This window comes from Tenrec ecaudatus, chromosome 5 (assembly GCF_050624435.1).
Source record: "Tenrec ecaudatus isolate mTenEca1 chromosome 5, mTenEca1.hap1, whole genome shotgun sequence".
In the NCBI taxonomy this organism is placed as follows: Eukaryota; Metazoa; Chordata; class Mammalia; order Afrosoricida; family Tenrecidae; genus Tenrec; species Tenrec ecaudatus.
Window position 1 is genome coordinate 179508186 of NC_134534.1, and position 26551 is coordinate 179534736.

Below are 26551 nucleotides of genomic sequence, written 5' to 3' on the forward strand. Positions count from 1 at the left end.
CCCACGCGGGGGCTCGGGCGCGCTGGTAACCGAGCAGTCCCTTTCTGTTTACGGAGGAAAGGGGAAATGGAAAACGCGGGGAGGCGGCGGCCAGCGTCTGCTGCGCCGCCCCTCGGCTGTGAGTCAGGGGCGGACGAGGGTGGCCAGGGCGCACTTGTCCGCTACCGTTCGGCAGACGCGCCAAGCGCTGGGGCCTGTCGCCCTGGCTCCCACTTCTGTCCCCGCCGGACTTCGGTGCCCCGGCGCGCCCCGTTCGGGAGGGCCGGCCACCAGCTTCGCACGCGGCCATCGGGGGAGCGCGGCCGGCGCGCTGGGCCCGCGGGCGCGCGCGCAGGCAGCAGGTAACGAGAGTTCTGGGGCGCAGGGGAGTCTTTCTCCTCGCGTCCCTCCGGGATGGGTCCAGAGTTGTCGCCCTGAAACGGACGTTGTCCCCGCAGAGGGGAGAACTCCAGGTGGGGGGCAGCGGGGCTCGCCTATCGGCAGCCAGCCGGGCGCAGCTGGAAAGCACCTTGCGCAAGGGTCTCACGGGTGCTGCCTCGCGACTCCTCCCCCTTCCTTCTCCTTCCCGGATCCCCGGAGCCCGAGCAGTGCCGGCCTGGGCAGGGCGCGGGGAAGCAGCCACCCGCTGTCACAGTGCCCCCCGCCGCGGGCGCGCGCTGGGGACCGCTGCACCCGGCCTGTTGAGCTCCGGTGAGTGAGCCTCGGTGACCCCGTTTCCCGGCGGCGGCCTGACCGCCGGCCCCCCCTTCCCCCTCTCGAGAACGCGTGCATTTATAGTTTGCAAGCCCTCCGAGACTCTTGGTTTTAAGAAGAAGGGAGATTCGGGTCTAGCGGTGCAAAGAACTTCGCGAATGGCTGAAATTGAATTTCACCCTTTCATCCTGGACCTCTCGGTCTGGGTCTAAACAGCGGTTTTAGCAGAACAGGAAACGCGGGCTTTGGGGGCTAAGAAAGAATATTCGGAATGCCACAGAAGTTTTCCCGGCAGTGATGCGATTTAGGACTCTGGAATCTTTGTCGTTCTGAGTGGAGAGCCTCGCTTAGAAGGAAACCACTGTAGGGAGCTGGAGGGAATAGCCGGCGAGCTGTTTCGAAGTGAAAGAAAGATTGAGGCGCTTGCTGATGGCTTCATCTTTGGGAAGGCACATTTCGGGTGCAGCCTAAAAGCCGAGGGAGAATCGTGAGTGGAGTTAACGCATCCGCCGGGTGTGTTTTTCGGGGAGCGTGGTTTGTCACACACAGACGCCTTTCGGGTGGGGAATTGAATTTTGCTTGCAGCCCCTTCTGGCAGCCGGGCCTTCAGCAATGTGCCCTGCAGAGCAAGTTGGATAGGGGAGGCATCTAGTAGTTTGGGTTTATCTGTTCGTTAGGACGACAACGCATCATTTTGGGGAACTTTTTGAAACCAAAATTAGTAGAAGACTCCCCGTGACCCGGCGGGCAAGGTGGTGTTTTGGCAGGGTTACATGGGAGGTATCGTCAAGGACGGGAAACCTGTTAGGAGAAAGCCTGTGTGCGCCTGTTCTCTTGGCCATTTTCTTCCACCCTCGTCTGGTCACCATCCTCAACTTGTTTGTATAGATGGGGCTAGCCGAGAGATCATTCCATTCATGTTTAGGAAAAGGGTTTCCCCATCATTTTATTGCTGAGTTCTGAAAGAATTCAAAGTCAACTGTGTTGGCAGTCCCTGCCCACCTCTCCAATCCTAACATCGGAGAAGTAAGAATGTGCCTGGGGGTGGGGGGATTTTTTTGGACAATAATAGCCCTATAGTAAGAATGGCGTCACTGTAGACACTTCTAGATGGATGCTGTAATCCTTCAGCAATCAGCAGCAGATGGTCACCTTCGAGAAGGCTGGGAACTGCAGGGATTTTTGCTGGCCTTTAGCATGTCAGCAGGGTTGCTGGGAGCACTGAGTTGCCCAGAGCCTGTGTTGCTAAGGAAGTATTGCAGGCATTGAAGGCAGTTACTACCTCTATTCCCTCACCCCCAGCTCAGGCGTGTGCTGGGCCTTTAACTTTAGGTTATTTCCAAGACATGCTGGAGATTTTTTGCAGGATTTGAAAACCCCCGATCCTTCTTTTCTTGTCTGGATCAGCTGACTGAATTGTAAACTACACGGGAGTTTTCCTCTTTCTGCCTGGCATCTTGTTCATATCTGGAACTTTCTTTTCTCTGAAGCCATCTGTTTGACAAGTCAGCCCAGAAGCCTGGGGTCGTCTCAGCCAGTCGGGGTTCTAACACGAGGCTGCTTTTGTTTGAACTTCTCTTTTTCCACATCCAAATTGTGTGAGCAGAAAGTGCAACTGAACCTCTAGCCGAAACTGAGGTCAAACGTTTCTTCCATTCCCCCAACAAGTTCCTCTCAGAACTCCACAGACTCCCAAGAGCCCAAGCTACCACTCACTGTTCAGCTCTAACTCGTGGTGATAACAGCCATCGAAGCATTGAATCAGCTTCTGTCGTTCCTTTTTGCTTGGTTTCTAGTCTCAGATCTAATCTCAGAGACCTCACTGTGCAGAAGCTGTGAGTCAGATCGACTTGATGACAGTGAATTTTTCGAGCAAAGACACTGTGGGACTCGGTAGCCACGATCTGTTTGCAGGTAGGGAAGGCCTAATATAATGTCTGCAAAACTACTTTTCCACCTACATAATAGTGGTGGTTATTTCCTTCCAAGGAGCCCTGGTATTGTTGTGATTAGGGGTGGGGCTGCCAACAACCACAAGGTCAGCAGTTCGAAACCATCAGCTGCTCTGCAGGAGGTAGATGAGGCTTTCTACTCCCTTACAGAGTTACAGTGTGGGAAACCCACAGGGGCAGTTCCACCCTGTCTTACAGGCTCACCAGGAGTTAAAACTACCTCGATGGCAGTGAGTTTAGCCCTGAGAACTGCTTCACGGGGGTTTCTTGGCTGTTGACAGATCACCAGCTCTTTCTTTTGAGGTGCCTAGGGGTGGGTTCTCACACCGACACTTTGACTTGGAATTGAGGGCTTCACCATTTGCCCCACCCAGGAGCTCCCTATGCACACAACAACAACATCCATACTTTCATGTCAATGTCAACCCATAGCAACCTTATAGGGCGCGGTTAGCAGCTTAAGGCATAACCACTAGGCCTCTTTCAGATGACCGTGCCCCAGCACCTATGTGCTGACCTCATCCAATTTGTATAGCCACCTTGTGAGGTAGGCATTATTACTGCTTCTGTTTTACAGATGGGAACGTTGTGTATTGAGAGGTTAAGGTATTGCTTTGGCCCCTGCCAGGCAGCTTCTAAGGCGCCCTCTTGGCATAGTGGGGGCGATGCGTTGAGCTGCTAACCCGATGGTCAGGGGTCCACGTCCAGCAGCCAATCCACGTCCAGCAGGGTTGCTGCCCCTCTGAAGATTGTAAAGTTTCGGAAACTCGCAGGGGGTGTTCCATGGTGTCTCAGTGGGTCACTGCAAGTTGTCGGGATCAACTCGATGGCAGTGAATTTGGTTTTTGTTTGTTTGCTTTTCGGTGGAGACAGCTTCCCAGTCACTGCTGTAAGCCAGGATGCTGGACTGCTCTCCTGAGACATAATCCACGTGTCAGAGTGACTAGCAAGCAAGTTAATGACAATACTGATTTGGGCGGTCGCTTTGTCAGATGAAATTCACTCTGAGGCAGCTCATCGGGCTAGGCATGCCCTGCTATGCCGGCAGCCCCTGGAGCTTTGAACCAAGAGGCCAGGCTTGTGGAGTTTGTCACGTGGGTTCAGAGCTTGTGGTTTTAAGGCCGTGAGACACGTTTCAGAGAGAGAGGCTATGCTTTTAGGAGTAGTGGTTGGAGTAGAAAGACTGGCTTCAAAATGCTCATAGATTCCCCCGTCTGTTCTCCTTCCAATGGAATTGTGCTAACATTTCAAGTAACTCTCTTCTTTTAAAATCATCCTTCCATTCTTTTTGTCTTGGCAGACCCCTGCGTGGGCCACCTGATTTGTAGGTAACGGGGTTCTAGCCAATGTAGGATGTTGGCTTTCCCCGGGTCATATAAATGATGGATTTACCTTTCCCGGGCTTCTTGACTACCACAACTTCTACAAGGCTGTCTTTCTGAAATAAATAGATAGATAGATAGATAGAATTTAAAAAGCCCTAGTGGGATAGTGGCTAACCCCTTTCGCTGCTGACCACAAGGTCAGCAGTTCAAAACCAGCAGCTTCTCCTCTGGGGGGGCGGGGAAAATGAGGATTTCTACTCCCATAAGAGTTCCATTCTGGGAAACCCCCAGGGGCAGTGCTCCCCTGCCCTGTAGAATCCCTATGAGTTGGAGGTGACAGGAAGACGGTGAGTTTGGTTTTAGGCCCCCTTTCAGATGTAAGCTCTGTGCTCTTAAGGAGTCCTGGTCCCAGGAGACAGCTGATTCAGAGGTTAAATGAGTCATTGCCTTTTTCCACAGGGAGGGAGCCACAGGCCTGGCCCAGCTAGGGGTTTTAAACTTTGCTGCCAAACTCATTAGGCTCCAGATTATTCCTCACTTATTCTCCGATTAAGATCCATCTCTCAGGCCCCTGGCTTCAGGACTTGAGGGCTTTCTTCCAAAGGAGGTGCAGAGCACGGTCGGTCGACTGGCTCCTTTGTCTCTAAGGTCACCCTGAGTATGAAAGCCATCACGTGATCCTCCAGGGAAGAGGGCCACCCTAGGGAAACAGCAGGATCCCTTGACGGCTGGCTGCTGGGAAGGGCCCCTGGTCCTCAGAGCTGCCCACCCCGCTCTTTTGCATGCGGTCTGTGGAAGTTTGGTGTCAGTGGCTCAAGCTGAGGGGCAGCGAGCACATTGTCTCGGGCTCAGGTTTCTTGTCAGAGAAAGCAGCTAGGAGTCAAGGTGATCTAAGGTCCCCTTTAACTCTCCGTGGTCTGTAAACTTAAGACCCCGCTCGCTGTTGGCACAAAGCCCTCCGTTTCCAAGCGCGGCAGATATGGGAGGCCTGTTCCTAACCCTCTCGTATCGATGCCAGTGGGCCTCCGTGCTAGAGTGAACCAGAGAGTCAAATAAACGTCGCGGTGTTTTTTCTCACGCAGACTCCCGCGGACCCGCAACAGTAATGGAGTACATGAGCACCGGAAGTGACCACAAGGAGGAAATCGATTTACTAATTAAACATTTACACGTGTCCGATGTCATAGACATTATGGAAAATCTCTATGCGAGTGAAGAGCCAGCTGTTTACGACCGCAGCCTACTGACCCTGTGTCAGGGCAGCAACCACAAGGAGGAGCGCTCCGAGTCGCTGCTGCGCGGCAGCGGCCAGGAGGTGCCCTGGCTGTCCTCAGTCAGGTATGGCACGGTGGAGGACCTGCTGGCCTTCGCCAACCACATCTCCAACACTGCCAAGCATTTTTATGGACACCGGCCACAGGAATCTGGGGTGCTATTAAATATGGTATGTTACCTTCTGATCGCTTGAACGCTTTCCTCTGTTGTCCCTGCTGCAGCTTAACTTTACGCATTGGAATCGCGTTTCCATTCGCCGTCAGGGCTGATTTTTCTTTTTTAATGTCATAGCGACAGAAAGGAGCCCCGGTGGCCTAGTGGTTACAGGTTGGACTGCTAACCCTCAAGGTTAGCCGTTCAAAACCACTCCTTGGGAGACGGTGGGGCTTTCTACTCCAGTTACAGTCCCGGAAACTCTCCGGGGCAGTTCCACCCTGTCCTGCAGTCTCCTTATGAGTCGGCATCAACTGGATGGCGATGAGTTTGGTTTGGAATATCTGAAAGAATTCCCTGCCTGTGAAACGATCCAAGAAGAAGTCTTCAGGACAAATTTGGTGGGAAGGCAAGGAGCACCCACGATGGGTAGTTTTACACAGAGGTGATTCAGAAGAACGTCGGCGGAGGTCACCTCTTGAAGCTGTGCTATAAGTTTTCCCTTTTGTCGCCCTATGACACCCAGGATGGATGAACCTCTAGGGACCGAATGGGGAATAAAGGGCTCGGTGAGAGGGGCGTAGAGCGGCGGAGATGGCGTGAAAAGGGAGATGATGTCGAAGAGCCCATGTAGAAAACAAATAATGTTTGGAAACTGATTGTGGTAGCAATTATACATTCTACTTGATGTGATTGAAATCTGGATTGATAGCTGTATTAAATTCTAAATAATCATAATACTAATAAAAGAATGTCTTTTGATGGTGAGGTTTCACCGAACAGTTCCTTTGCCCTTGAGGCGGAAGAGAAGGGTTTCGTGATAATCCATCGATCATTCCCAGGGCTGCTTTTTAGCTCTTCTCTTTGGGCCCCTGTGATGCTCCTGACTAAGTTTAGTACTTGCAGAAGGGGAGTTTGTGGGCAGTGAATAGTTATCCACAGATTCACTCTCGTTAATTGGTCAAGCATGAGTGACGAGGGCTAGATATGCTTAGTCATCTGAGAATGCGTACGATTCAAAATATTGTGGCGACACTTGTTGCCGCAAAAATAGATCAGGTGATTTGTGTAGGTGTGCTTGGGTGTGCCCGGGAGTGGGTCAGGTTCTTAATTATGTCAAAGGTAAATGTGTAGGCGCTGGCTGCATACAATCCGGTTTTTACACAGAATCCTTTGCCAAGGATTGGTGGTACGTGGCAAATCATGCTTATCGTTGAAAGGGACTCCCTTTCCTTCCAAATGCCCAACTGGCAAGGTGGCTGCTGCTGAGGGAGGGCCAGTCCTGTATGAGGGCAAGTTTGGAAACAGTGTCTTTTCCTTTATATTTCGCATGCCAAATCCACTTAGGTCATTAAAAGCACCGCCATGATTTAGGTAAGCTCCAGGTGAAGTGTTTGTTTTGGTAGAACCAGCGGCTTCCAGCTGTAGGTCTCCGTGGAACAAGGCTGTATTGGCATGGTTGGGTGACCTGGTTTGGTCTAGAGATATCAAATTGTATTTGATAGTTGACTGTCTACTTAACCTTGGCAGTATTACCTCCTCTTACGCATGGGACATCATCGTTGCAGCTAGGAGCAGTGCCGCCGATGGTGGGTGGCTGGTTTTGTTAGCTGAAGTGCATAGTAGCATGAATGTGGTCCAAACTACTATGTGTCAATGGTTGCACATAGGGCTGCTAACTGCAAGGTCAGCAGTTCAAAACTACCAGATGCTCCTCAGAAGAAAGACGGGCTTTCTACTCCCATCAAGAGTTAACAGTCTGGGCAGCGCACAGGGTCAGCTCTGCCCTGTCCTGTAGGGTCACGATGAGTCAGTAATAATGGGGCTCAGGAGTCTCTGAAGAGTGTAACCTATTAAACACGCTTGACTTCCAACTGAAAGATCATAGGGGAAAGCTCTACCAGAAGTGCCTGGGAAGAAAGGCTTGGGGTTCGACTTCCGAAATTGTATGGAGTACAAAGCCATGGCTGCCAGAGAGGTTAGGAGTGGGACCAGAGAAACGAATGCAGAAAAGAAGCCCAAACATGCAAAGCAAACGAGAACTGTCAGCTCAGGGTGAGAGTGGACTGCTGTTCATGTGGCTGGGTAGCCTGTGTAACCCCTAGGTGAGCAAATGTGACTAAGAAAATTTACTAGGTCATGGCATAAAGGCAGGGGCCCTGCTGGCCCAGGGGTTACAGGTTGGACGGCTAACTGCAAGGCTAGCAGTTTGAAACCACCAGCCACTTCGAGAGGGAAAGACAGGACTTTTCTACTCCCACAAAAAGTTATGGTCTCGGAAACTCTCAGGGACAGATCAACCCTGTCCTATCAGCCCACAATGAGTTGGCATGCACTCCATGGCTGTGAGAGTTGTGAGCAGAAAGACAGGGAAGGGTTTTTGAAACTTAGAAAAAAAAACCTCACCTTATTTAAAAAGCAATCAAGATCAAATACAAGAAGATGTAAAAACAGAGTAAGAAGATCTCCAAGACCACAAGGAGGTTGGGTGTTTCTTCCTAGACAAGTCAGTCCAGTGATTGATACCTCTGGGAGCAGTGGTTGAGTCTGCCTGCTGCCAGTGACCTGAGTGGTCGGGTCTGTACCTATGTGTTATTTAGCTGTGTGTCAGGAAGAATGACACAGGAGCCTTGAGTCACCGTCCCTGATCCTAGCCAGTCTGAGACAAAATGGTACAGGAGGCAAGGTTGGCTTTTGTCACTCCTACCCACGCTTCTTGGTGTCTTTTCCTTACATATGGGAGCTCTGGCGGCAAAGTGGGTTATGAATTGGACTGCTAATCTCAAGGTCAGCAGTTTGAAACCACCAGCCACTCTGAGGGGAAAAGATGAGGCTTTCTGCTCTTGCAAAGAGTTACGGTCTCAGAAACTCCCAGGGGAAGTTCTCTGGGATCTCTATGGGCTGTGATGACAGAGTGTCTGACATGAAGATCTAATTAGAGCTGCCCTGTGTCTGTACTTTCCTCTCCCCATCCACCAGCCTATCAAAAAGTTTCTCTTCCGGCATGTATTTGCTGCTTACTGTTTCCCGGCTTTACAAAATGACCCTCCTATCATTTACCAAAAGGATTGCTCCAAGGTGAAAATCCATCGATAAAGTACATGTGATGGAAACTCATCCATTCATTTGCTGCATGTGTTCGAGCATCCACAGTGGGCCAGGTGCCTAGTCTGAGCCCCGAGGACAGTCTGTACCCTTTGTGCACATACTGCCTGCCTAGTGAATGCAGGAGGCGGTTACAGCAATCACGCGTGACACTTGCCCAAGTATAAAACTATGCCCTCTTTGCTATGGGGATGCCCAGACAAGATGCCTTACACAGCCTGGAGCTTGGATGGGGAGAATGTCTGCAGAGGCTTTTAAGAGGATGCCTGAGCTGAGGCTTGAAGCATTGTGGAGAGTGAAGAATGTTCCAGATAAAGGGACTAATGGCATGGACAAAGGCCCCAGGGCAGAGTGGGTATGGCGTGTCCCGGGAAACCAACAACCACAGGACCATAACTGTAATTAAACAGGGCGGAGGGCCAGGAAGGACACAAATAGCCTGAAGCTCAGGCATGTTGGATGGTGGTCTCTCTGCACATGCATGTATGTGCTGTCTTGCTAGAAATATTATCTGTTACTAAAGATTTCCATCAACACCCAGCAAGACCTGGAGAAGAAACTTGAGGCTGGGATGCTGATCTATGCATTTGCTTTGTAGGAAAGAGCCAGTGATTTTTCCCTTGGCCTGCTTCATGACCTGATCTGGGGACGAAGTACCTCAGTACTGAAGTACCAAACCCTGTATCCTCTGATGGGTGTACAAGAAGCTGACGGGCCATGGCCTAGGGCCTATTTGTGAATACGGAGTTCTGTTTTTCAACAGCTTATCTTGAATCCGTGGCTTCTCAGGGCTGAAGAGGCTTTAGAGGTTCTTGAATCCAGCTTTCTGTCTGCGGACTCACACCATTCAGACTCCCCAGGGACTGGTGGAGGCTTTCGTTGTGTGCTTGAACACCTGTGATGAGGAGCTCATTACACACCTGGGCACGTGGTTTCAGAGTCAGCCAGTTCTGCGTGTAAGAGAGCTCTTCTTTACATGGCCCTAAATGTGTCTTTGGTTCTTCTTAGGGCTGGCTCAACTTGTGAGCCATCAAAAGATATATGCCACACATATATTATACACTGTAGCCCACAATCCAGGATAAAGTGCAGGTCTCTGTGCTTGCAGTCCGCTAGGAGGGTTCTGACACCCCCTGGGGTCTTAGCCTCCAGTGGTATCCCCGCTTTGGGAAACTGTTGTAGACAATGGGTAGTGGTTACAGCTACAGGCCTGTGAGTTAAAGGGACTACTCAGTATATGTCTCAGCTCTGAAAGGGATTCACTGGGTGACCACGGCTGGTTAGTTCACTGTTCCATGTCTCCATTTACTGCTCTATCAAATGAGTACCCACCCTCCTGTCATTTACCCCATAGGAACCAACAGTGTGCTTGGGACCTGTTTACACACACAGCTTCCTGAGTGTGAGCTCTCAGCTGGGAGTTATGTACAGTGGGCACCTCCCTCCCTTATCGGGCAGCTCTCCCACTGTTTAAAAAAAGCTCAGGCTCCTAAGATCGTCCCTCTCAGTGTGTCTGCTCCTCTCCTTGCAGAGGTGACGCCCCTCTGGGCCTGGGCACAGGTCTTGGCCAACCCATTTGTTGTGTGACAAGCAGAGTAGGGCAGACCATTCTTGCCTTTGCTCTAGTTACTGTACTGCTCTTAATGAAGCCCATGTTCCCATCCATTCCATACCCCCCTCCTCGCAGTATACCGGCCGCTTAGCGAGAGTCTTTTTACCTACAGCGTTTTCCTCAGGTGCTGCTCACGGACGCAGAGTTGCTTAGTGGAGAAAGCCCTGTAGATGAGGCTATAGAAAGTATGTTTATAACATCTGCACCGAAAGGTGACTTGCAGACCTTGAAGAAGCTGGTGGGGATAATCAGTGGAGCATCCCATGGGATTGTTTAGCTGGGTCCCTGGAGAGAAGAAAAAAAATGGATCCCACCCCCAAAGAGGAAGAGGATCGAGGGAGGGGATCCCAGAGATTTCAGGAGGGAGTCCAGGGCCAGGAGCAACACCAGCCAGACTAGGGGAAGAAGCAGGGACTTCTCTGTGCTACATACTGATTTGCATATCCCACTGAATTTGCATCTCTCTCTGTCAACAAAGAGCCTTGGAGAACTTGCAAGGCCTTCCAAAGAAGGCCAAGGTTTGAACTAAGTGGGGAAAGGCTAAGAATGCAGGGTATGCCTGGGAAATGCTTGTTGTTAAGTCCCGTCAAGTCGGACACAACCCAGAAACCTCTGAGGACAGGATCCCGGGTGGTGGGTGATGCCGTGGGGCGCTCATCAGGTGGTCAGCAGTTGGAACCCAGCCGCCGCTCCACTGAGGGAAGACGAAGCCATCTCATTCCAGAAAGCTCCACAGCCTCAGAGACATCAGCTCGGGCACCTCTAATTCTGCCCTCTAAAGCCACCACAAGTCAGAACGGACTTGACAACAGTTGCTATTGGCTGGGTTCGTTTGCACCTTAGAGAAAGGGTACAACTGCTGCCCCACATGGTCTCAGAAGCTGAAATCTTTCTGGACGTGGATCATCAGGTCTCTTCTTCCTGTGAAGTGGCCAGTGGGTTGAAACTGCCGACCTTTTGGTGAGCAGGCAAGCTGCTTTATCACTGCGCCACCAGGGCTCCTTTGGTGCCATAGACATGCAGGTTTTTAAATAACTGGGTTTTGATTCTGGCTCGGCTTTAATTGATTGCCACCTGGAAGAGAAAAGGGCTCTTACCCAAAGCACAGAGGTGTAACTCTGGGATCAGGATCCAGAGCTGTCACCAGCAAGTTGCTTAAGCTCTTGAAGTCAGCTGGCTCGTCTGTAGAAGGGACAGTCACTAGCACTTGCTGTGAGGCTCAGTGAGAAAATACACGCATGTCCCTTTACCACAGTGCCTGGCCTGTGGTTAGTCCTCCACACAGGGCTGCTGGAATTATCCTTGGATATCCTCCTGGCTAGATCTGGAGGACACCAGGCCAATTAGCATCCAAAGAACTGAGCTCTGACATGAGTAAAAAGGTTCGCTAAGACACCGGAGCAGAGGGGATGGTGGAATTGTGTCTGTAAATATGTAATCATCAGAGGAAACCATTGCTAGTGCAGCGGAGTGCAGTGACGGCTTTGTTGAAATGTGGAAACAGACTCCATCCAGGGTGTTCTTAGCCTGATGTAAAAAAGATGCCCCCAGCTAGTGGAGAAGATGCAGATCTTCAAAGGAGGTCGTATGTCCAACGAGGTGAGCCCATGGTCCCTGGACCTCTTCCTTCTAGGGCCCCACGCTGAGGGCATGCTCAGTAAATATTGCATGTCTTAACTTAGTGCCTTTACCCTAATTTATAAACGTCAGATTAGTCTCTGCTTCAGTCTCTGACTAACAGTGGGCACCTCTGTCTGCAGACGTGCAACTAAAATTAGCAGGAAAAGGGGTGAAGAACTCTGCCGGGTACTCGGAGCTGTAGCCAGCCAGAAGAGGCTGATGCACCAGTGTATGAATCAGTACCCACGCCTCTCCCGGGCACTGGGCTCAGGTTTGTCATGTTTCCTCCTGAGCGGCTTCTGTAGTTCAAATGGCATCATGCCACTTTGGTGGTTTCATAATCCCTGGCATAATCCAAAATCAGAACAGAGCACTAATTACATTAGGGAAAACTGGATTTTTGAGACGCTCGAAAGAAGAGCTTTTGTTTCAGTCCTGGGCTGGAAGTCATAGATCCCGTGGTGGGCTACCCTACGATGCAGGAGTCCCCGGTCGTGTAGTCTATTGGTTCAGCTTTTGGCTGCTGTCCAGCCGGCAGTGTGAACCCACCAGAGGTGCTGCCAAAGAAAGGTCTGGCGACCTGTTTCTGAAAGGCCACTGCCATACCCTGCCGCCGGTCCCCCGCCAGCCCTAGAGCCTGGTTTTACCCTGAGACATGGGGTCGCCATGAGTTGGGAACGAACTGTACCACAACTGGTTAACCCCGTCTCGCAGCTGCTCCTGGGCGGTGCTGGCTGGCTCGGGAACACCAAGGCCGTGTTCCTGGCGGTCCCCTGAGCACAATGCCCAGTATGCATTATGCACTTCATAGATCTCAAATGAGCAAGTGGATGAAAGAAAATCATCCTGCCCTTGCTCCATCTGGGCAGCATTGTCAGTTCATCGCTCGGGCATACCACGCTGGGGTCCACGATCCCCGCCGCCTCTGCAAGCTGGCTCGGCATCACGTGCGAGTCATAGCTATGTGGCCGGGCCGGTTAGCGCATTTCAATTAGAAACCAGGCAACCTGCAGGCGTAGCCTATGGTTACATCATCTCTATTTTTAGCCTCGGCTCACAGCTGCCCTCCTCAGAGAAATACCTTTTCAAAAGTCCGATCGGGCAGTTAATTTCTCATGGGGAGATGGAAATACGATCGGGCCTGACCACGGATCTGTTTCTGTTACGTGCTTTCTTGAGCTTGCTGACGTTCTAAACAGAGGCCTGGTGCACTGTAGGAGGAGGGACCCTGATTGTGCGGTGGATAAAGCGCTTAGGAGAACGATGTAGTCGTGCACTTCCTTCTGTAAAGATGATGGCGTTGGAAATGCTTTGGGGGACAGTTCTGCTGTGTTTTGTGGGGTCTCTGAGTCAGAACGGACTCAGCTGCCAGGGGGCTAGTATTGATTTATGTTTTTTTGGAAGTGTGTTACGACAACACGTGGTGGCGCGCCTCTTAAGTGCTGCAGGCAAAAATGCTCTAACATAAGCCGTTCCCAGTGTGTGGCCCTCAGAAAATGACAGGTCTGCTGAGATACTCACTCTCCCGCCCCCCCTTTCATTTGCTTGTAGGTCATCACCCCCCAAAATGGGCGTTATCAAATCGACTCCGATGTGCTTCTCATCCCGTGGAAGCTGACTTACAGGAACATTGGCTCTGATTTCATTCCTCGGGGGGCCTTCGGAAAAGTGTACCTAGCACAAGACACCAAGACCAAGAAAAGGATGGCGTGTAAGCTGGTGAGTGCTTGATAGCTGGGCAGTGTGCCTTAATGGATGACATGATGGCCTTCCCTTAGGGACACTGCTTCCAGGTGGAGCTCATCTGAGAGGACTCTGTACCAAGCAGCTGTTCCCATGGACGTCCTTGCTACTTACTGTCCGTGGGCCCCTGCCCTCTTGTCAGCCATGAGAGCAGAGAACCTGATTGGTACTTGGCTACCATTCCTGAACATTGTGATCAAAGTATCTGTGGAAGACTGCTGAGCTAACAGGGAGAAATGCAGAACCAAATTTCCAATAGTCACATCCTCCGGCCTTTCTGTAACCTCGGAAGGCAGATGGACCCCCTGGAGCTATTAGCCTGAGATAACTGCTAACCCTTAAACTAACACCGTCCCCTGAAGTTGAACCCAAGCGATGATTAGCAGGACTTGGAGAATAAAGGTCTGCCTGGAGCCTTAGATTCTTGTCAAAGCTATCTCTCCGGGGTTCAGTTGGCAGCAACACTTTGAAAGATTCGGATAGAGCCGTGAAGGGCCCTGGGTTTGTTTGAATGAGGGAGGACCACTCAGGAAAGGCGGGCGAGACTGGGAGGTGGTTATACAGCTCCTACAACGTACTTGGTTTGCTGAAAGGTACACATAGAGACCGCTGAACCTGTGTGCATTTTGCCACGTATGTTCTTAACAACCACAAAATAAATGCAAAGAAGAAGAAAAAGATGTACCAGGTGGGAAGGTCTCAGGCACAGCTCTACTCTGTCCCCCAGGGCCACTGTGCCCTGGCCTTGCCTTGACGGCAGGGAGTGGCTTTGGGCTGGATTGGAATGTTCACAGTAGCCTCAGACTGGGAGCTCCCCACCGGCTGAGCAACGACATGTTTAGATGATGGAACACAGTCCAACAAAGAGGATGACCTACATGATGAAACTCATAACCAGGACGATGAGCCTTAAAACCAAACACAGAAGGAGAACTACTGTGGGATTTCATATTTATAAAGTGCAGACGCAGGCAGGGCAGGCTAGGCTAGTGGATGTCAGCATGGCAGGGCGTCCTGGGGAACAGTGACCAGACAACAGCCAGAGGTCTAAGCAGGTGTGTATCCCTGAGGTCCCTTGATACTCATTGGAGTATCACGCTGACCAAGTTTACACTTTTATGTGCACCTGGTTGGTTCAATGAAAAATTTTAAAGTGCAGTGACATAAAAATAAACCCACTTCTGATTTAAGGAAAGAAAGAAAAAGCACTGTCGAAGATCTTGCTTCGCTCACTCGCTCATCGTCTTTAAAAGAGCCATAACGTGGGTTTCACCAAATCGTTCCTAAAAATACTTGCTAGAGTACCCATAGTCAAAAAGACGTGTCGTTTCAGGGAGCCCCGTGAAGCTGGCCATGAGAGGCTATGTGTTAAAAGTGGTTTAAAAAAATCAAGAACCTAACTCTTGTTTTTTGTTTGTGTTTCAATTTTCACACACATACTCCTCCCCACAAAAACTTTGAAAAGTAGCTTCGTGTCCTTATTTTCCTTATAGTATTTTATTCAATTTGGGGGGACGCATATTAAAGTCTATTTCCTTTGCTGAGATCATGTAGAAAGCCTGCATAACTTACAATCCTAGAAGACGCTCACTAATAAGGGTTTGCTACATTTCACTTCTTTAAGAGATAAGGCTCCATCCAGCCATCGCAGGTGATGTCCTAAAACAAGGGCATTTTTGTTTAACTGGGTATATTCATGGATCAAACCAGTGGTTCTCAACCTTCCTCGTGCCACGACCCTTACAGAGAGTTCCTCATGTGGTGGTGGTGAACCCCCACCCCCCAACCATAACATTATTTTCATTGCTACTTCATCACTGTCATTTTGCTACTGTCATGAATTGGGCAACCCCTGTGAAAGGGTCACATGACCCCCAAAGAGGTCACGACCCATTAGTTGAGAACCACTGGTTAGCTAGCCCCTGCTTGGTTGCTGGGAGGTTTAGATTCAGAAGTGGAACTAGCACATCTTATCATTTGGAAATAATCTGAAAGTGCTTTTTTTGTACTTGGTGAAAAATGAAATCATTCCCACCCCCACCTCCCATTCCCCACACACTCCATAACCACTGATCATTGCGTGAAAGTGCTTACCTTAATGCGTCAAGTAGTGGGATCACGGCATATCTGCCCTTTTGTGAGTGGCGTGTTCCTCTGAGCATGTTTGTCAAGTTCACCATGTGGTACCACATAACAATTCCTCTTTAGGGCGGAATGCTACTCTGCTACTCAGTTATTGCATGGACCACATGTTGTTTGTCCATTGATCTGTTGATAGGTGTATTTAATTTTCAAGCCAGAATTCTTTTTTCTGATGAATGAAAAACATCTAGATTCTAGATGATTAAAATCCCGCAACTGGTTCAGAAGGTTGTGGGGAAACCCACATGAAATTGTTGACTCCAGATTAGTGAGTAAGCACAAGTAAGCTCTTGCTCCCCCTGCTTACTGAGTCTTCTGTCCTTCGATTCTGTAAGAAGGTGCTAGGCAGGGGGTGGTGGTGGTGGTTTGGGGGCAGATGCCAAGCTGTCAGGAATACCTAAACACTGAATCCTTGGTGTGTTGTGGTGAAGATAGGTGAAATTGCTCACTGCAGATTAGTCAGTAAGCACAAGAAAGCCCATGCTTACCTTGCTTACTAGGTAATATCACAGTGACTACCATTCATGATTGCCTATGAGTCCTTCACAAATTTTTCAATGTATATATGAGTTCATGTCGTTTTAGTTCCGTTTAGTTTCTAAGTGGAAACCTGTGCATCTTGCTTTTTTCCCCTGTTCCTGCCGTGGAGACCTTTCCGTATCCGTGCGCACATGAAGGTCTACTTGTGTCTGGTATTCCAAGGACCAAGAGCAAGTCCTTATTTTGAAGGCATTGTGAGAGTGTTAGCTGTGGAACCCACGATTTCACTGTCTCGCAGCCAGTGGAAGGATTGAAAACAGAAACTTCAGCTCCACATCTAGAAGAAACTCATCTCTTTCGGGTTCTATCCTGAGCCATTGGCAATCTGGGTTGGATTTTTTTCTTTAAACCACAAAAAGAGTCTTTTACTGTTTTGTCTTCCTTTCCTGATTGTCAGTTGTATGCCTTACAGCTGACATGATGTGAAGACAAATGTGAGTTGAACAATTAGAAAAAAATTCTGCAGTAGTTTCACGCAGCTCAGGGTATCGCGTGTGGGCTGACTAGCTTTCTGATATGTGGGTTGATCTACATGAGGTATTTTTTTGTTATCTTGAAATCGTCTAGAATCTTACATATATGTTTCCGTTCTAGATCCCAGTAGATCAGTTTAAGCCTTCAGATGTTGAGATCCAAGCTTGCTTCCGGCATGAGAACATCGCTGAGCTCTATGGCGCAGTCCTGTGGGGTGACACTGTCCATCTCTTCATGGAAGCAGGCGAGGGAGGGTCCGTTCTGGAGAAGCTGGAGAGCTGTGGACCTATGAGGGAATTTGAAATTATTTGGGTGACAAAACATGTCCTCAAAGGACTTGATTTCCTACACTCAAAGAAAGTGATTCACCATGATATTAAACGTGAGTTATCTGTGGAGACACACCTCTGGGTTTTAAGAGATTAGTTAGGTGGGAGGGACATGGGCTTAGACAGGAGGCCAAGGGGTTCCTCCCTTCAGCCTGTAGACCCTCTGTGGGTAGGGGTGACCGCTCCTATGGTCTAAGTTCCACTCCCCCCCCCCCCCGAGCTCTGGAAAGAAAAGTTAAAGATCAAGATGTGTCTCTAGAGCTCGCAATGCACAAGGAGGGCGATGACCCACTTGTCAATTAAGATAAAGCCCCTGATTTGTTAAGTACTGCCTGTGTCCTTATTAACGCTGCTTTAAAATTAATTTTGCTTAAACCAATGCATGAACACACCCAGTCACATCTTTTTGAGAAACACATGTTTTTGTTTTGTTTTTAATTTTAAAGGGCAATTGGGCAAGAGCCCATTAAACAAGCCTTCATTAACTGCATTCTAGGAATAACACATGATGAGGAAATATCCAAGAGAGGCCCAGTATAAATCCTAATTGCTTCAGCTAAATTAGGCCAGTGAGACTTTTACCTAAAACACAAACAGCCATCTGCTGTTTTCAGAAGAGTGGCCTAATATTAGCATGCTGATAAGAATGTGAACCTCGAACTTTTAAACTTTATTATTGGTCACCAACCTTGTAAGGAGCCCTGGTGGTGTAGTGAGTTACATGTTGAGCTGCTAACCACAAGGTCAGTGGTTCAAACCCACTTGCTGCTCCACAGAAGAAAGATGAGGCTATTTCTTCCTGTAAAGACTTACAGCCTCTGAAACCTTAGGACACAGTTCTTCTCTGCCTTCTGGGGTCACTGTGAGTCAGAATCAACCCTTATTGGCCGTTGGATGGGTTGTTTTTGTGCTATCACACTCACCGAGTTCTTGATAGATATTAACTGATTTCACCGGGACTGGAGCCAGGGCCCACTGCCTTCTTTTGTGTGTCATACACTCAGCTCCGTTGGAAAAGCACATCCAGTCAATTCTGATTCAGAATGATGTTTCCCCGCCTCCTTATGTCTGTGTTTACAGTGTCATAGAAACATGAAACTTTTCCTTCTTCTTACAGCTAGCAACATTGTTTTCATGTCTACAAAAGCTGTCTTGGTGGATTTTGGACTAAGTGTTCAGATGACTGAAGATACCTATTTTCCTAAGGATCTCCGCGGAACTGAGGTAATTTTATTGACACGAGAGCGGTTAATATCTCAGTAAGAATTTTTTTTCTTTTTAGAAAGAGGCCCAGAATGATGTGGGTAAGAAGGTTAAAGCTGTTGCAATAAATCATGGTTGACAACTTCGACAAACCATTGGTCTTGTGCCAAATCCTGCGTTAGCAGTTTGCAATTTTAGTACATTATATGGGGTGGGGAGAAGGGAGGGGGTCTTCAAATAGTTTGGGGGACATTTCTGTTACCTTATAACTCTCTTTTTCCACGAACTTTTGAAGCCCCTTCATATTATTTAATACTCAGAATTACTCTGTATGGATTCATATTATTACTGTGAGCAACTACTATTATTTATATTGTACAACTGAAGACACGAGCTTGGGCAGGTTAAAATTAAGGGCCCAACATTAACTGAAGTAGAAACACATCTGGCCCTTGAATCCCAGTTTTTTCTGAGCCTAAAGTCTTACGTTTGGCTGCCACACAATGTCTCAGGGTAGCTCAGCCACTAGAGTAGATTGCTCACTAAACAAGTGCTACATGGCTTTGGTCCTGTTACACCCTTGAGTGTCATGGCCATTATATATGTATGTGTGTGTGTGTATATATATTTCTCTCTCTCTACACACACACACACCTACCTAGACATACTGTAATTAACTTCAAGTACCGCGCATTAACTAGACATGAGCACATTAAAATACTTAGCTCCTTAGTGAAGAACAAACAAACAAACTAACAAAACTGCCCCAGAATCTACCTGAGATTCCGAGAAATGCATCTTTGGGCTTTCACATAATCTCTTCAATCACCTTCCTCGACCTGCTGGTGGCTGCATGGAGTTCATATTGCTTGCACATCTGCAGTGTAGCAGTGTCTGATGTGGATAAGACTCTGGACCGACCTAGCCGGGCAGGGGTCTCGGTGGCCCTTTAGAGGACCTGTTGTTCATTTGCTGAAAAGATGAGCCTCTCAGTTGCCCAGGGCCCAGCAGGTGATGCTGGGGTGAGATGCACATGCGAGGGTAGAGCCCTGCGCTGTCAACTCCCTCTATGTCACAGTGAGCCCACAGGGCGCCGTAGAACTGCCCCTTAGGGTTTCCGAGGCTCTGGGTTTTTACCCCCTCAGATGACTGGTGGGTTCACACTGCCCAGCCTCTAACCCCTTGGGAAGGTAGAGAGACATCAAAACAGCGTTTCTGCCCCTCTTGGATGTTCTTTGCCCTCCTCGGTGGCTGTGCTGTGGGGAATAAAAAGTGAACTTAGCTGCACCTTTTGCCTCAAGAGTCCCAGGTCAGTCTTGGTGTTCAATCGAATCTAATGTCACTCATGTGTGCAGAGCTAGCTCGTGTGTTGTGCTGAATTGCGCTGAAGTGAGTGAAACAATGCCTTCATTTCAAACCAGGATTCTGTAAGCCTCGTCTTAACGGTCAGAGGAGAGATGCCTTCAGGCATGTTTACTAACGTTACTTCAAAATTCTTCCTGGGAAATACTCGGAGAGGATTTTTGATAGTCTTTTTCTTTGGGCAGAATAATAATCAGATGAGAAAACTAAAGGTTTTCTTTTTCTTCTTTGTTTAAATCTTAAAAGAATGCTGTCGTCTCCAGGTTTTAAGAATGCCTCACCCCCAAGCACAGAATCTTAATAAGAGTTAATACTTAGTACATGTTTTCCTTGGAAATGGTTTCAGCCTATTTTGGCACTCGTGAGGAGTTTAGCTATGTGACATTCCACCCTCTTTCCTGGAGCCAGTTTGAGAAACAAACTGTTTATGGTATTAAAGATAGGAAATACCTTTCTCTTCCTGGCAGCATGATTAAATTGGACATTTTGCAATGCTGGATAAAGGCACGTCCTTTCTGGGATGCTTGAGCAGAAAGAGAATGCGTGCTTGGGTGTGAAATGCTAACATCGTGCTCACTGCCGAGGAGCGCTAGAGCGAGTGATTTTCAGCAGCTGTAAACAGTCTGCTATGAACGGGGAGCCACCCCGGAGCATCTGTTTTTATTCGTGGTGCTCAACGACTGAATAACCGAACTGTCTGGGAAGGGATCTATTGGAATGAGTAAGATGTGTCAATAAAAATATTATTTAATTTAAAAAATTTTAAAAACAACCCAACAAGATTAAACAAAATCCGGCCTGGCAAATTTGTTTTGCATTAAGGCTTGATCTCTTGGCTACTGCGCTGTAGTAGTTCTGATGAGTTCCGATCCGTGAGTTCTGATCCTGGCAGTGTGCGTACACAGGCTTACGTGGACCCAGCCGGACTGCTCGCCCTGGTTCTGGTGCCCTGTCGCAGCCTGCGCAGTCAGGATATTTTGTCGGGAGCATTCGGCAGACAGTATGGAAAGACAGAAGGAGAAGATAACAGATAATGGCCTTCCCCTACGAACATTGTGAATCCCCCTCAGACTTGAATCTGTAGACTTTAAAGGGACCAGGAGGAATCTATAGACTTTAAAGGGACCAGGGCACATAGATTAAGCAGTGAATGGCAATAGCCAGTTAGAACTACGGTTTTTTAAAAGCATGTCTTTTTTAAGAAGGTCTTATTTTCCTCCGGACTGCTTGGTCTTTCTTTACATACATTTACGGTCTCTTGCATGTACACATGCATGCACGCATGCACGCAGGGACAGTTGCTTCCCCTGTCTAGTAAACACGGTGGGAGACGCAGGTCTGGGCTTCAAGGCAGGTGTCGGTCCCCGTGTCCCGTGTCCCTGTGTGTGTGGCCGAGCACAGCCTTGTCCCACAGCCTCCGCCCTTCTGCCACTCCTCGCTCAGGCCTGCAGCCAGACGGGCTGCTCTGTCCCCAAGCAACATGCCCGACTGCGCCTGCTGCTGCAGAGCCTGAGCAAGCAGAAGCTCAGGGTGACTCCCAGGGCTGCAGTCATATGACCCCACCCCCCAGCACTACCTCTGCTGCCCCTGCTGTCCACCTTAGAAACCTGGTCTGAGCCTGTTCTGTTGGGGCTGGGAGGAACAGGCGTTCTCATTAGACCCTGAGAACCGGTACTAATACTACCGCTGCATTTATTTTTTAAACTTGGATTGCATTTGGTTAGGTTTTTTATTTTCCTTGCAAGCAAAGTTTGAGAAGAAGTAAGCAGAGAGAAAGAGAGAGTGAATGAGCTTGTGAAAGCCCTTGACTCGGCAAGGGGCGCGTGCACACACACACACACACACACACATGCACGCACGCGCCAGACAGGAAGTGTGCTGTAGGAACGAGCTGGGCAGGGTAAGGATGAGGAAACTGGGCAATTCCCCCACTTTATACAAGGTTCACTTAGTTGCTCTGAAGTGTATTCCGGGAACACTAGCGCCCCTCCCTCCAAACTCTAATGACACCACTTGAAAATGTCTTAAATCTGCGCAGTGGCAATTAGCGTCTTGACGACCACATCGCCCCATCGATCCCCCTCTCCGTGCCTTCTCGCTCTCCCAATTTCAAGTTAGAAACAAACACGTGCGAGAGAGCCGGTGTAAACTAAGCTTACTTGCTCAGCATCTCCCAAGGAAACCGAGCTCTTACATAATTATGAGGCGGTAGGCATGTAATATTTAATCCCCAAGCAACATGGCAGGTAGAAATGAAGTAGCAGTTCTTAGAGAAATAACTACAATCCCCTTTGCAACCATATGTCTTATTCCATAAATTCTCCTCTTGGTGGAGTACCCTGGGGACCAGTGTTCTGCCACAGTGGGTGATACCATTGCATGGGGGTGGGTCACTGGAACCATCTGTGTGGGGGGGTCACTTTATCCTGCATTGTGGGCAACAGTACAGACGTTTGTGGTGCGAGGGGCACTGACTGGCTCTGTGTCTGAAAAGAGTGGCCGTAGGCCCAATACCTTTGGGACCCCTGTGCTGTAGACCTTCTATTGCTGAGGAGAGAGGCCTGGAAATCGAAAGGCAAGGTTGTGCAAACTTTGTGTTGCGCACATTTAAGTGTGAAAAGCTTAGGCGTCTCTATTGACAGACTAATGGCCTCAGGTCAGTGCTGTAGAGAACTTGGATGAGGGGGATTTCCAGGGGTTCTTCCTTCCAGGCCCGTATGGCCCGAGGAGCCGTGTGTGCAGGTTGTGGTCCAAGGTGTTCTTTGCCAGCTGCTCCAATGCCTCCAGCCGAAGCTGCTTGGCTCCGGATACTGTCTGCATTGTTCTCCTTAGCTGAGGGGGACCAGACGAGCACATTCTCTGCCCAGGGTGATAAAGTTTGCAATAAAGGCATTGGAGCGATGAGCCAGATTCCCTCACTGGAGAGGAAATGGAAACAAAAGACAAAGGAAGAGATTCAACCGTGACTTTTCCCTCCTGTTTTTCAGATTTACATGAGCCCAGAGGTGATTCTGTGCCGGGGCCACTCCACCAAAGCCGATATCTACAGCCTGGGGGCCATGCTCATCCACATGCAGACGGGAACCCCGCCCTGGGTGAAGCGCTACCCTCGCTCAGCCTACCCCTCCTACCTGTACATTGTAAGTGGGGGTAAAACTAAACCCGGGGACAGGGGAAGATCCCCCCCAGGCTGAGGCCCTCTTACACCTCCTCTGACGTCCACACCTGAATGGGATGAGGGTGACATGGATCTGGGAGAAGCCACCACACGTTCTTCCCAGGTGGAAGAGGAGCTCCATTCTTACAGAGAAAGCCTTGCTCTTTCGGTGGGAGTGCAATTTAAATGTGCATGAGGTCTAAATGAAGAAGCACTGTTGCACATGACCACTAGCCAGATGCTGCCCAGTACACTCGGAAGCATGGCAACCCTGTGTGTGTCAGAGTAACATTGCTCGGTAGGGTTTTCTGTGCCAATTTTTCAGGAGTATATCCCCAGGCCTTTCTTCTGAGGCACCTGGGGTGGACTTGAACCTCCATTCTGTTAATGTTCTGCTCATTATGTGAACTGTTTGCATGACCTATAATGTGTATAGGTATATAATGCCATTTGGAACCATCAGAATAGCATTGAAACTGGGAGCCAAGGAATTTATATATGTTCTTTGAGCGTTTTCCAAAAAGAATATCAGGGTATGTATTGATCCACTTCGAGAGAGCTTGCCACTCCTACTTTACTGTTGAGAAATTCCAGAGCAGACATTTCTCCACTGTTGCCAGGTGGCCTTTGCAAGGGTCGCTGTGAATACAAACTCGCTGCCTTTGAGTCGATGCTGACTCACTGTGACCCTATAGGACTGGGTAGAACTGCCTCAGTGGGTTGCCAAGACTGCCACTCTTTGTAGGAGTAAAAAGCCTCCTTTTTCTCCTGAGGAGTGGCTGGTGGCCACAAACTGCAAACCTTGTGGTTAGCCCCACAATGCGTACCTAACCCACTCTGCCTCCAGGTCTCGCTTCTATTTTTATGTATTCATTTGTGAGCCATAAATATATAACAATGGGAACTGGGACGGCTTATTCAGACCTATCGGTGGTAGTGTCTTTGAGTGAGTTCCCACCCAGAGGCCCCACGTGGGCCTTCTCCCTGCTGGAGAGAATTTCCAGGGCCGAAACTTTGGGAAAGACCTAGTTTCTGAGGCACCTAGGAGCATGCTCAAGGGGCCTACGTGGTGGGTTCAAGTTTTGCCTATCAGTCCAGTACTTCAGCATCGGCCTCCCTCTGAGATCTAATAAATATCTCAGCCTAGCCCGAGTCTTACAGGACCAAACTGAAAGGTTTAACGGGGTGTCCTTAGGAAATTGCAGGGCAGCCTAAGGATCAGAGCTGTGGGACCCCAGTTCCTTTGTGTCCTGTGGTTCCCGCCGGGGAATGCGTCCACACCACTGCCATTAAGAGAGCTGGAATGTTCTCAGATTCACAAACAGGCACCTCCGCTAGAAGACATCGCCGAAGACTGCAGTCCGGGCATGAGGGAGCTGATTCAGGCAGCCCTGGAGAGAAACCCCAACCACCGGCCCCGGGCTGCAGACCTGCTAAAGCACGAAGCCCTGAACCCCCCCAGGGAGGACCAGCCGCGCTGCCAGAGCCTGGACTCGGCTCTGTTCGAGCGCAAGAGGCTGCTGAGCCGGAAAGAGCTGGAGCTTCCCGAGAACATTGCTGGTAAGTCTGCTCCGAGTGGGCATCGCATCGCCCGGCGCCCCTTCCTTCTCTGGGACGTCGGGAGTCGGCGAGGCTTGCAAAGGGAATTCGCAGAGAAAGGACAGAGGGGGGTTCCTGAGTACTGTCAGCTGTTTGGAGACATTTCGGCCCCCACTAAAAGCATTTTAAAATATCCTGACTATCGGCCAGTTTCCCAGCGATCGTAGGTTTCCGAGGCGCATATTAAGAGGATGCGGTGGCTGGCTTTGGCGCGGCAGAGACTGCACCCTGGTTTTACAAACCAGCCCCCCACCCCCACCCCCGGCAGGTCCCCACTTTTTGTTGTGAATACCACAGCGCGCTTCTGCCCAGCTAAAACCTTTAGATTTAAGGCAGCCCAGGTTTCTGCCCGGCTCCTCCGGGGACCTCTGCCACAGGTGGGGCCTTTTGGTTGAGGGGACCCCGTAAGCACCCCAGGAGCTTTTCATCTGTAGAGGAGAGGGCCTTCCATTTTTCTCACTCAAGTCTGGCATTCTTGACCCGTTTAGTCACAACCCCAGGGCTTCGAAATCATTTCTTGTAATAACCACAAGCTAGTTGGTCCATGGTTCCCCTTGGACCAGTCTTGGATGAAAGCAGAGCCTCGAAGCAATGGCTGGAGGCCCCGGAGCGTGTTGGTCCGCGGGAACAGCAGGTCTGTCTCGCAGGGCACCTGCCCGGTTCTTGATCGCTCTGGATGCCCCTTTTTGCAGATTCATCGTGCACCGGCAGCGCGGAGGAATCGGAGATGCTGAAGAGGCAGCGCTCTCTCTACATAGACCTGGGGGCCTTGGCTGGCTATTTCAACCTTGTCCGGGGCCCCCCCACACTGGAGTATGGCTGATGGATGGCTTCATGTCTGTTGACTGTGAGCACGCCAAGATTTTCTACTGGAAGATGATGCCGCCCACATGACACAGAGGCTCCGTTGTCGAACTGCGCTGTTGATTAGCCTCCCATTGCCACCCCAGGGATGGCTGGGCTCCGATCGGCCCCTGCAGAGGGAGCTTGTGGGGCTCCACCAGTTTACACTCCGTCTCTGGGTTCTTCTTTCTCAGGGGTGTGACTCACGGGAAGAGTCCATAGAAGGACCATTTGGGGTGACCGGTTCCACTCACTTTGCACTTTGTTCCCATTTTAAATCACAAAAGTAATATATTAGCCTGAAATCATCACCGTTATCGGTTTTAATTTAAGGGTGGGGTCTTTTGTTTTACTTAGAATAGTTGTTGGATGCCAACAGTGTATCATTAACTCCTTGAGCCTTTGATGGTAGATTCTAGTACAAATTGAATGCCTTACACTGCCCCCCCCCCGAGATATGTAGAAGAACTTGAGTATTGTAGCAATAAGCTGAACTAGTGTCTGGAAGATGACTAACTGGTGAGTTCGGTGCTGCCCGACCGCACGTCTCTTGTTATGTTCCTATGGAAACATTTTGTACTGTACGGGCTATGCTTAGAACATTTAAAACACAACGTTTTGAATGTGGATAAAACTGTGTAAATCACATAATTTCTGTACATCCCAAAGGATGAGAATGTGACCTTAAAGGAAAAGCAGAAACTTTCGTAAACTCTGAGTGATGCTACTTTTGTAATTCCTTCAACTCCGACTCTCTCTCTTGAGCATTGGGATAGGAAAAGAGCATACTGTGTATGTTCCGTATCAGATGCTTTCACGAAACTATCCGAGATATACATATAAATATACATATATAAATGTATTTTGACATTGTAAAGTTTGTGAATACTTCTACTTCAAAGTATGTTTTTACATTATGTCCATAGAAGTGATGTTTTCCCCAGTGTGATTGGTTAAGTCAACTGAATAAATCCAGTATTTTGTCTTAAATCTTGTGATGAGTGTGACTCTCCATCAGGACTGGGTGGGGAGGGGCTCTGAGGGATGGGATAGAGACTTGAAGAGAACACATATCACAAGGAGGAAGCTTCTTGGAAGCTCCATGCCCCCCCTTCTCTCTTCAACATTTCTATTGGCACACAACTTACAGATCATACAACTGAATCATTCAACCATTCAATTATCTCAAGGGGAATTGTACAACCAGCACCACATAGCTCTTGGAGCATCTCCACACCGCTCCTGCCCCAGTTGTTAAATCACCTTTAAAATGAGTTGTGCAATCATAAGCAGTTCTAGTGCTCCTGCCTTCTTTCCACTTTTATGACTTACTCCTGAAATCCCTTTCCCTCCCTATGGCCCAGCCCCCACTGCTGCATTCCCGATAACCCCTTGTGTCAGTTAATAGCATTAACCGAAAACTG

The 26551-nt window shown here is 49.3% G+C and overlaps 1 protein-coding gene across 3 annotated transcripts; it reads left to right on the top strand.

The window, feature by feature from the left end:
* Positions 1–26097, top strand: MAP3K8 (mitogen-activated protein kinase kinase kinase 8). 3 transcript variants are annotated; one of them, XM_075550363.1, is made up of 8 exons: positions 1–341; positions 5053–5414; positions 13287–13454; positions 16755–17016; positions 18081–18187; positions 22516–22668; positions 23999–24245; positions 24977–26097. In XM_075550363.1, exons 2-8 carry the CDS (start codon positions 5076–5078, stop codon positions 25105–25107), a joined length of 1407 nt encoding a protein of 468 aa, XP_075406478.1. In that variant the 5' UTR covers positions 1–341; positions 5053–5075; the 3' UTR covers positions 25108–26097. The 3 variants fall into 3 exon arrangements, with proteins under 3 accessions (XP_075406478.1, XP_075406480.1, XP_075406479.1); XM_075550365.1 differs by lacking the exon at positions 1–341 and adding an exon at positions 557–690; XM_075550364.1 differs by lacking the exon at positions 1–341 and adding an exon at positions 802–1180.
* Positions 26098–26551: the final 454 nt, after the last annotated feature.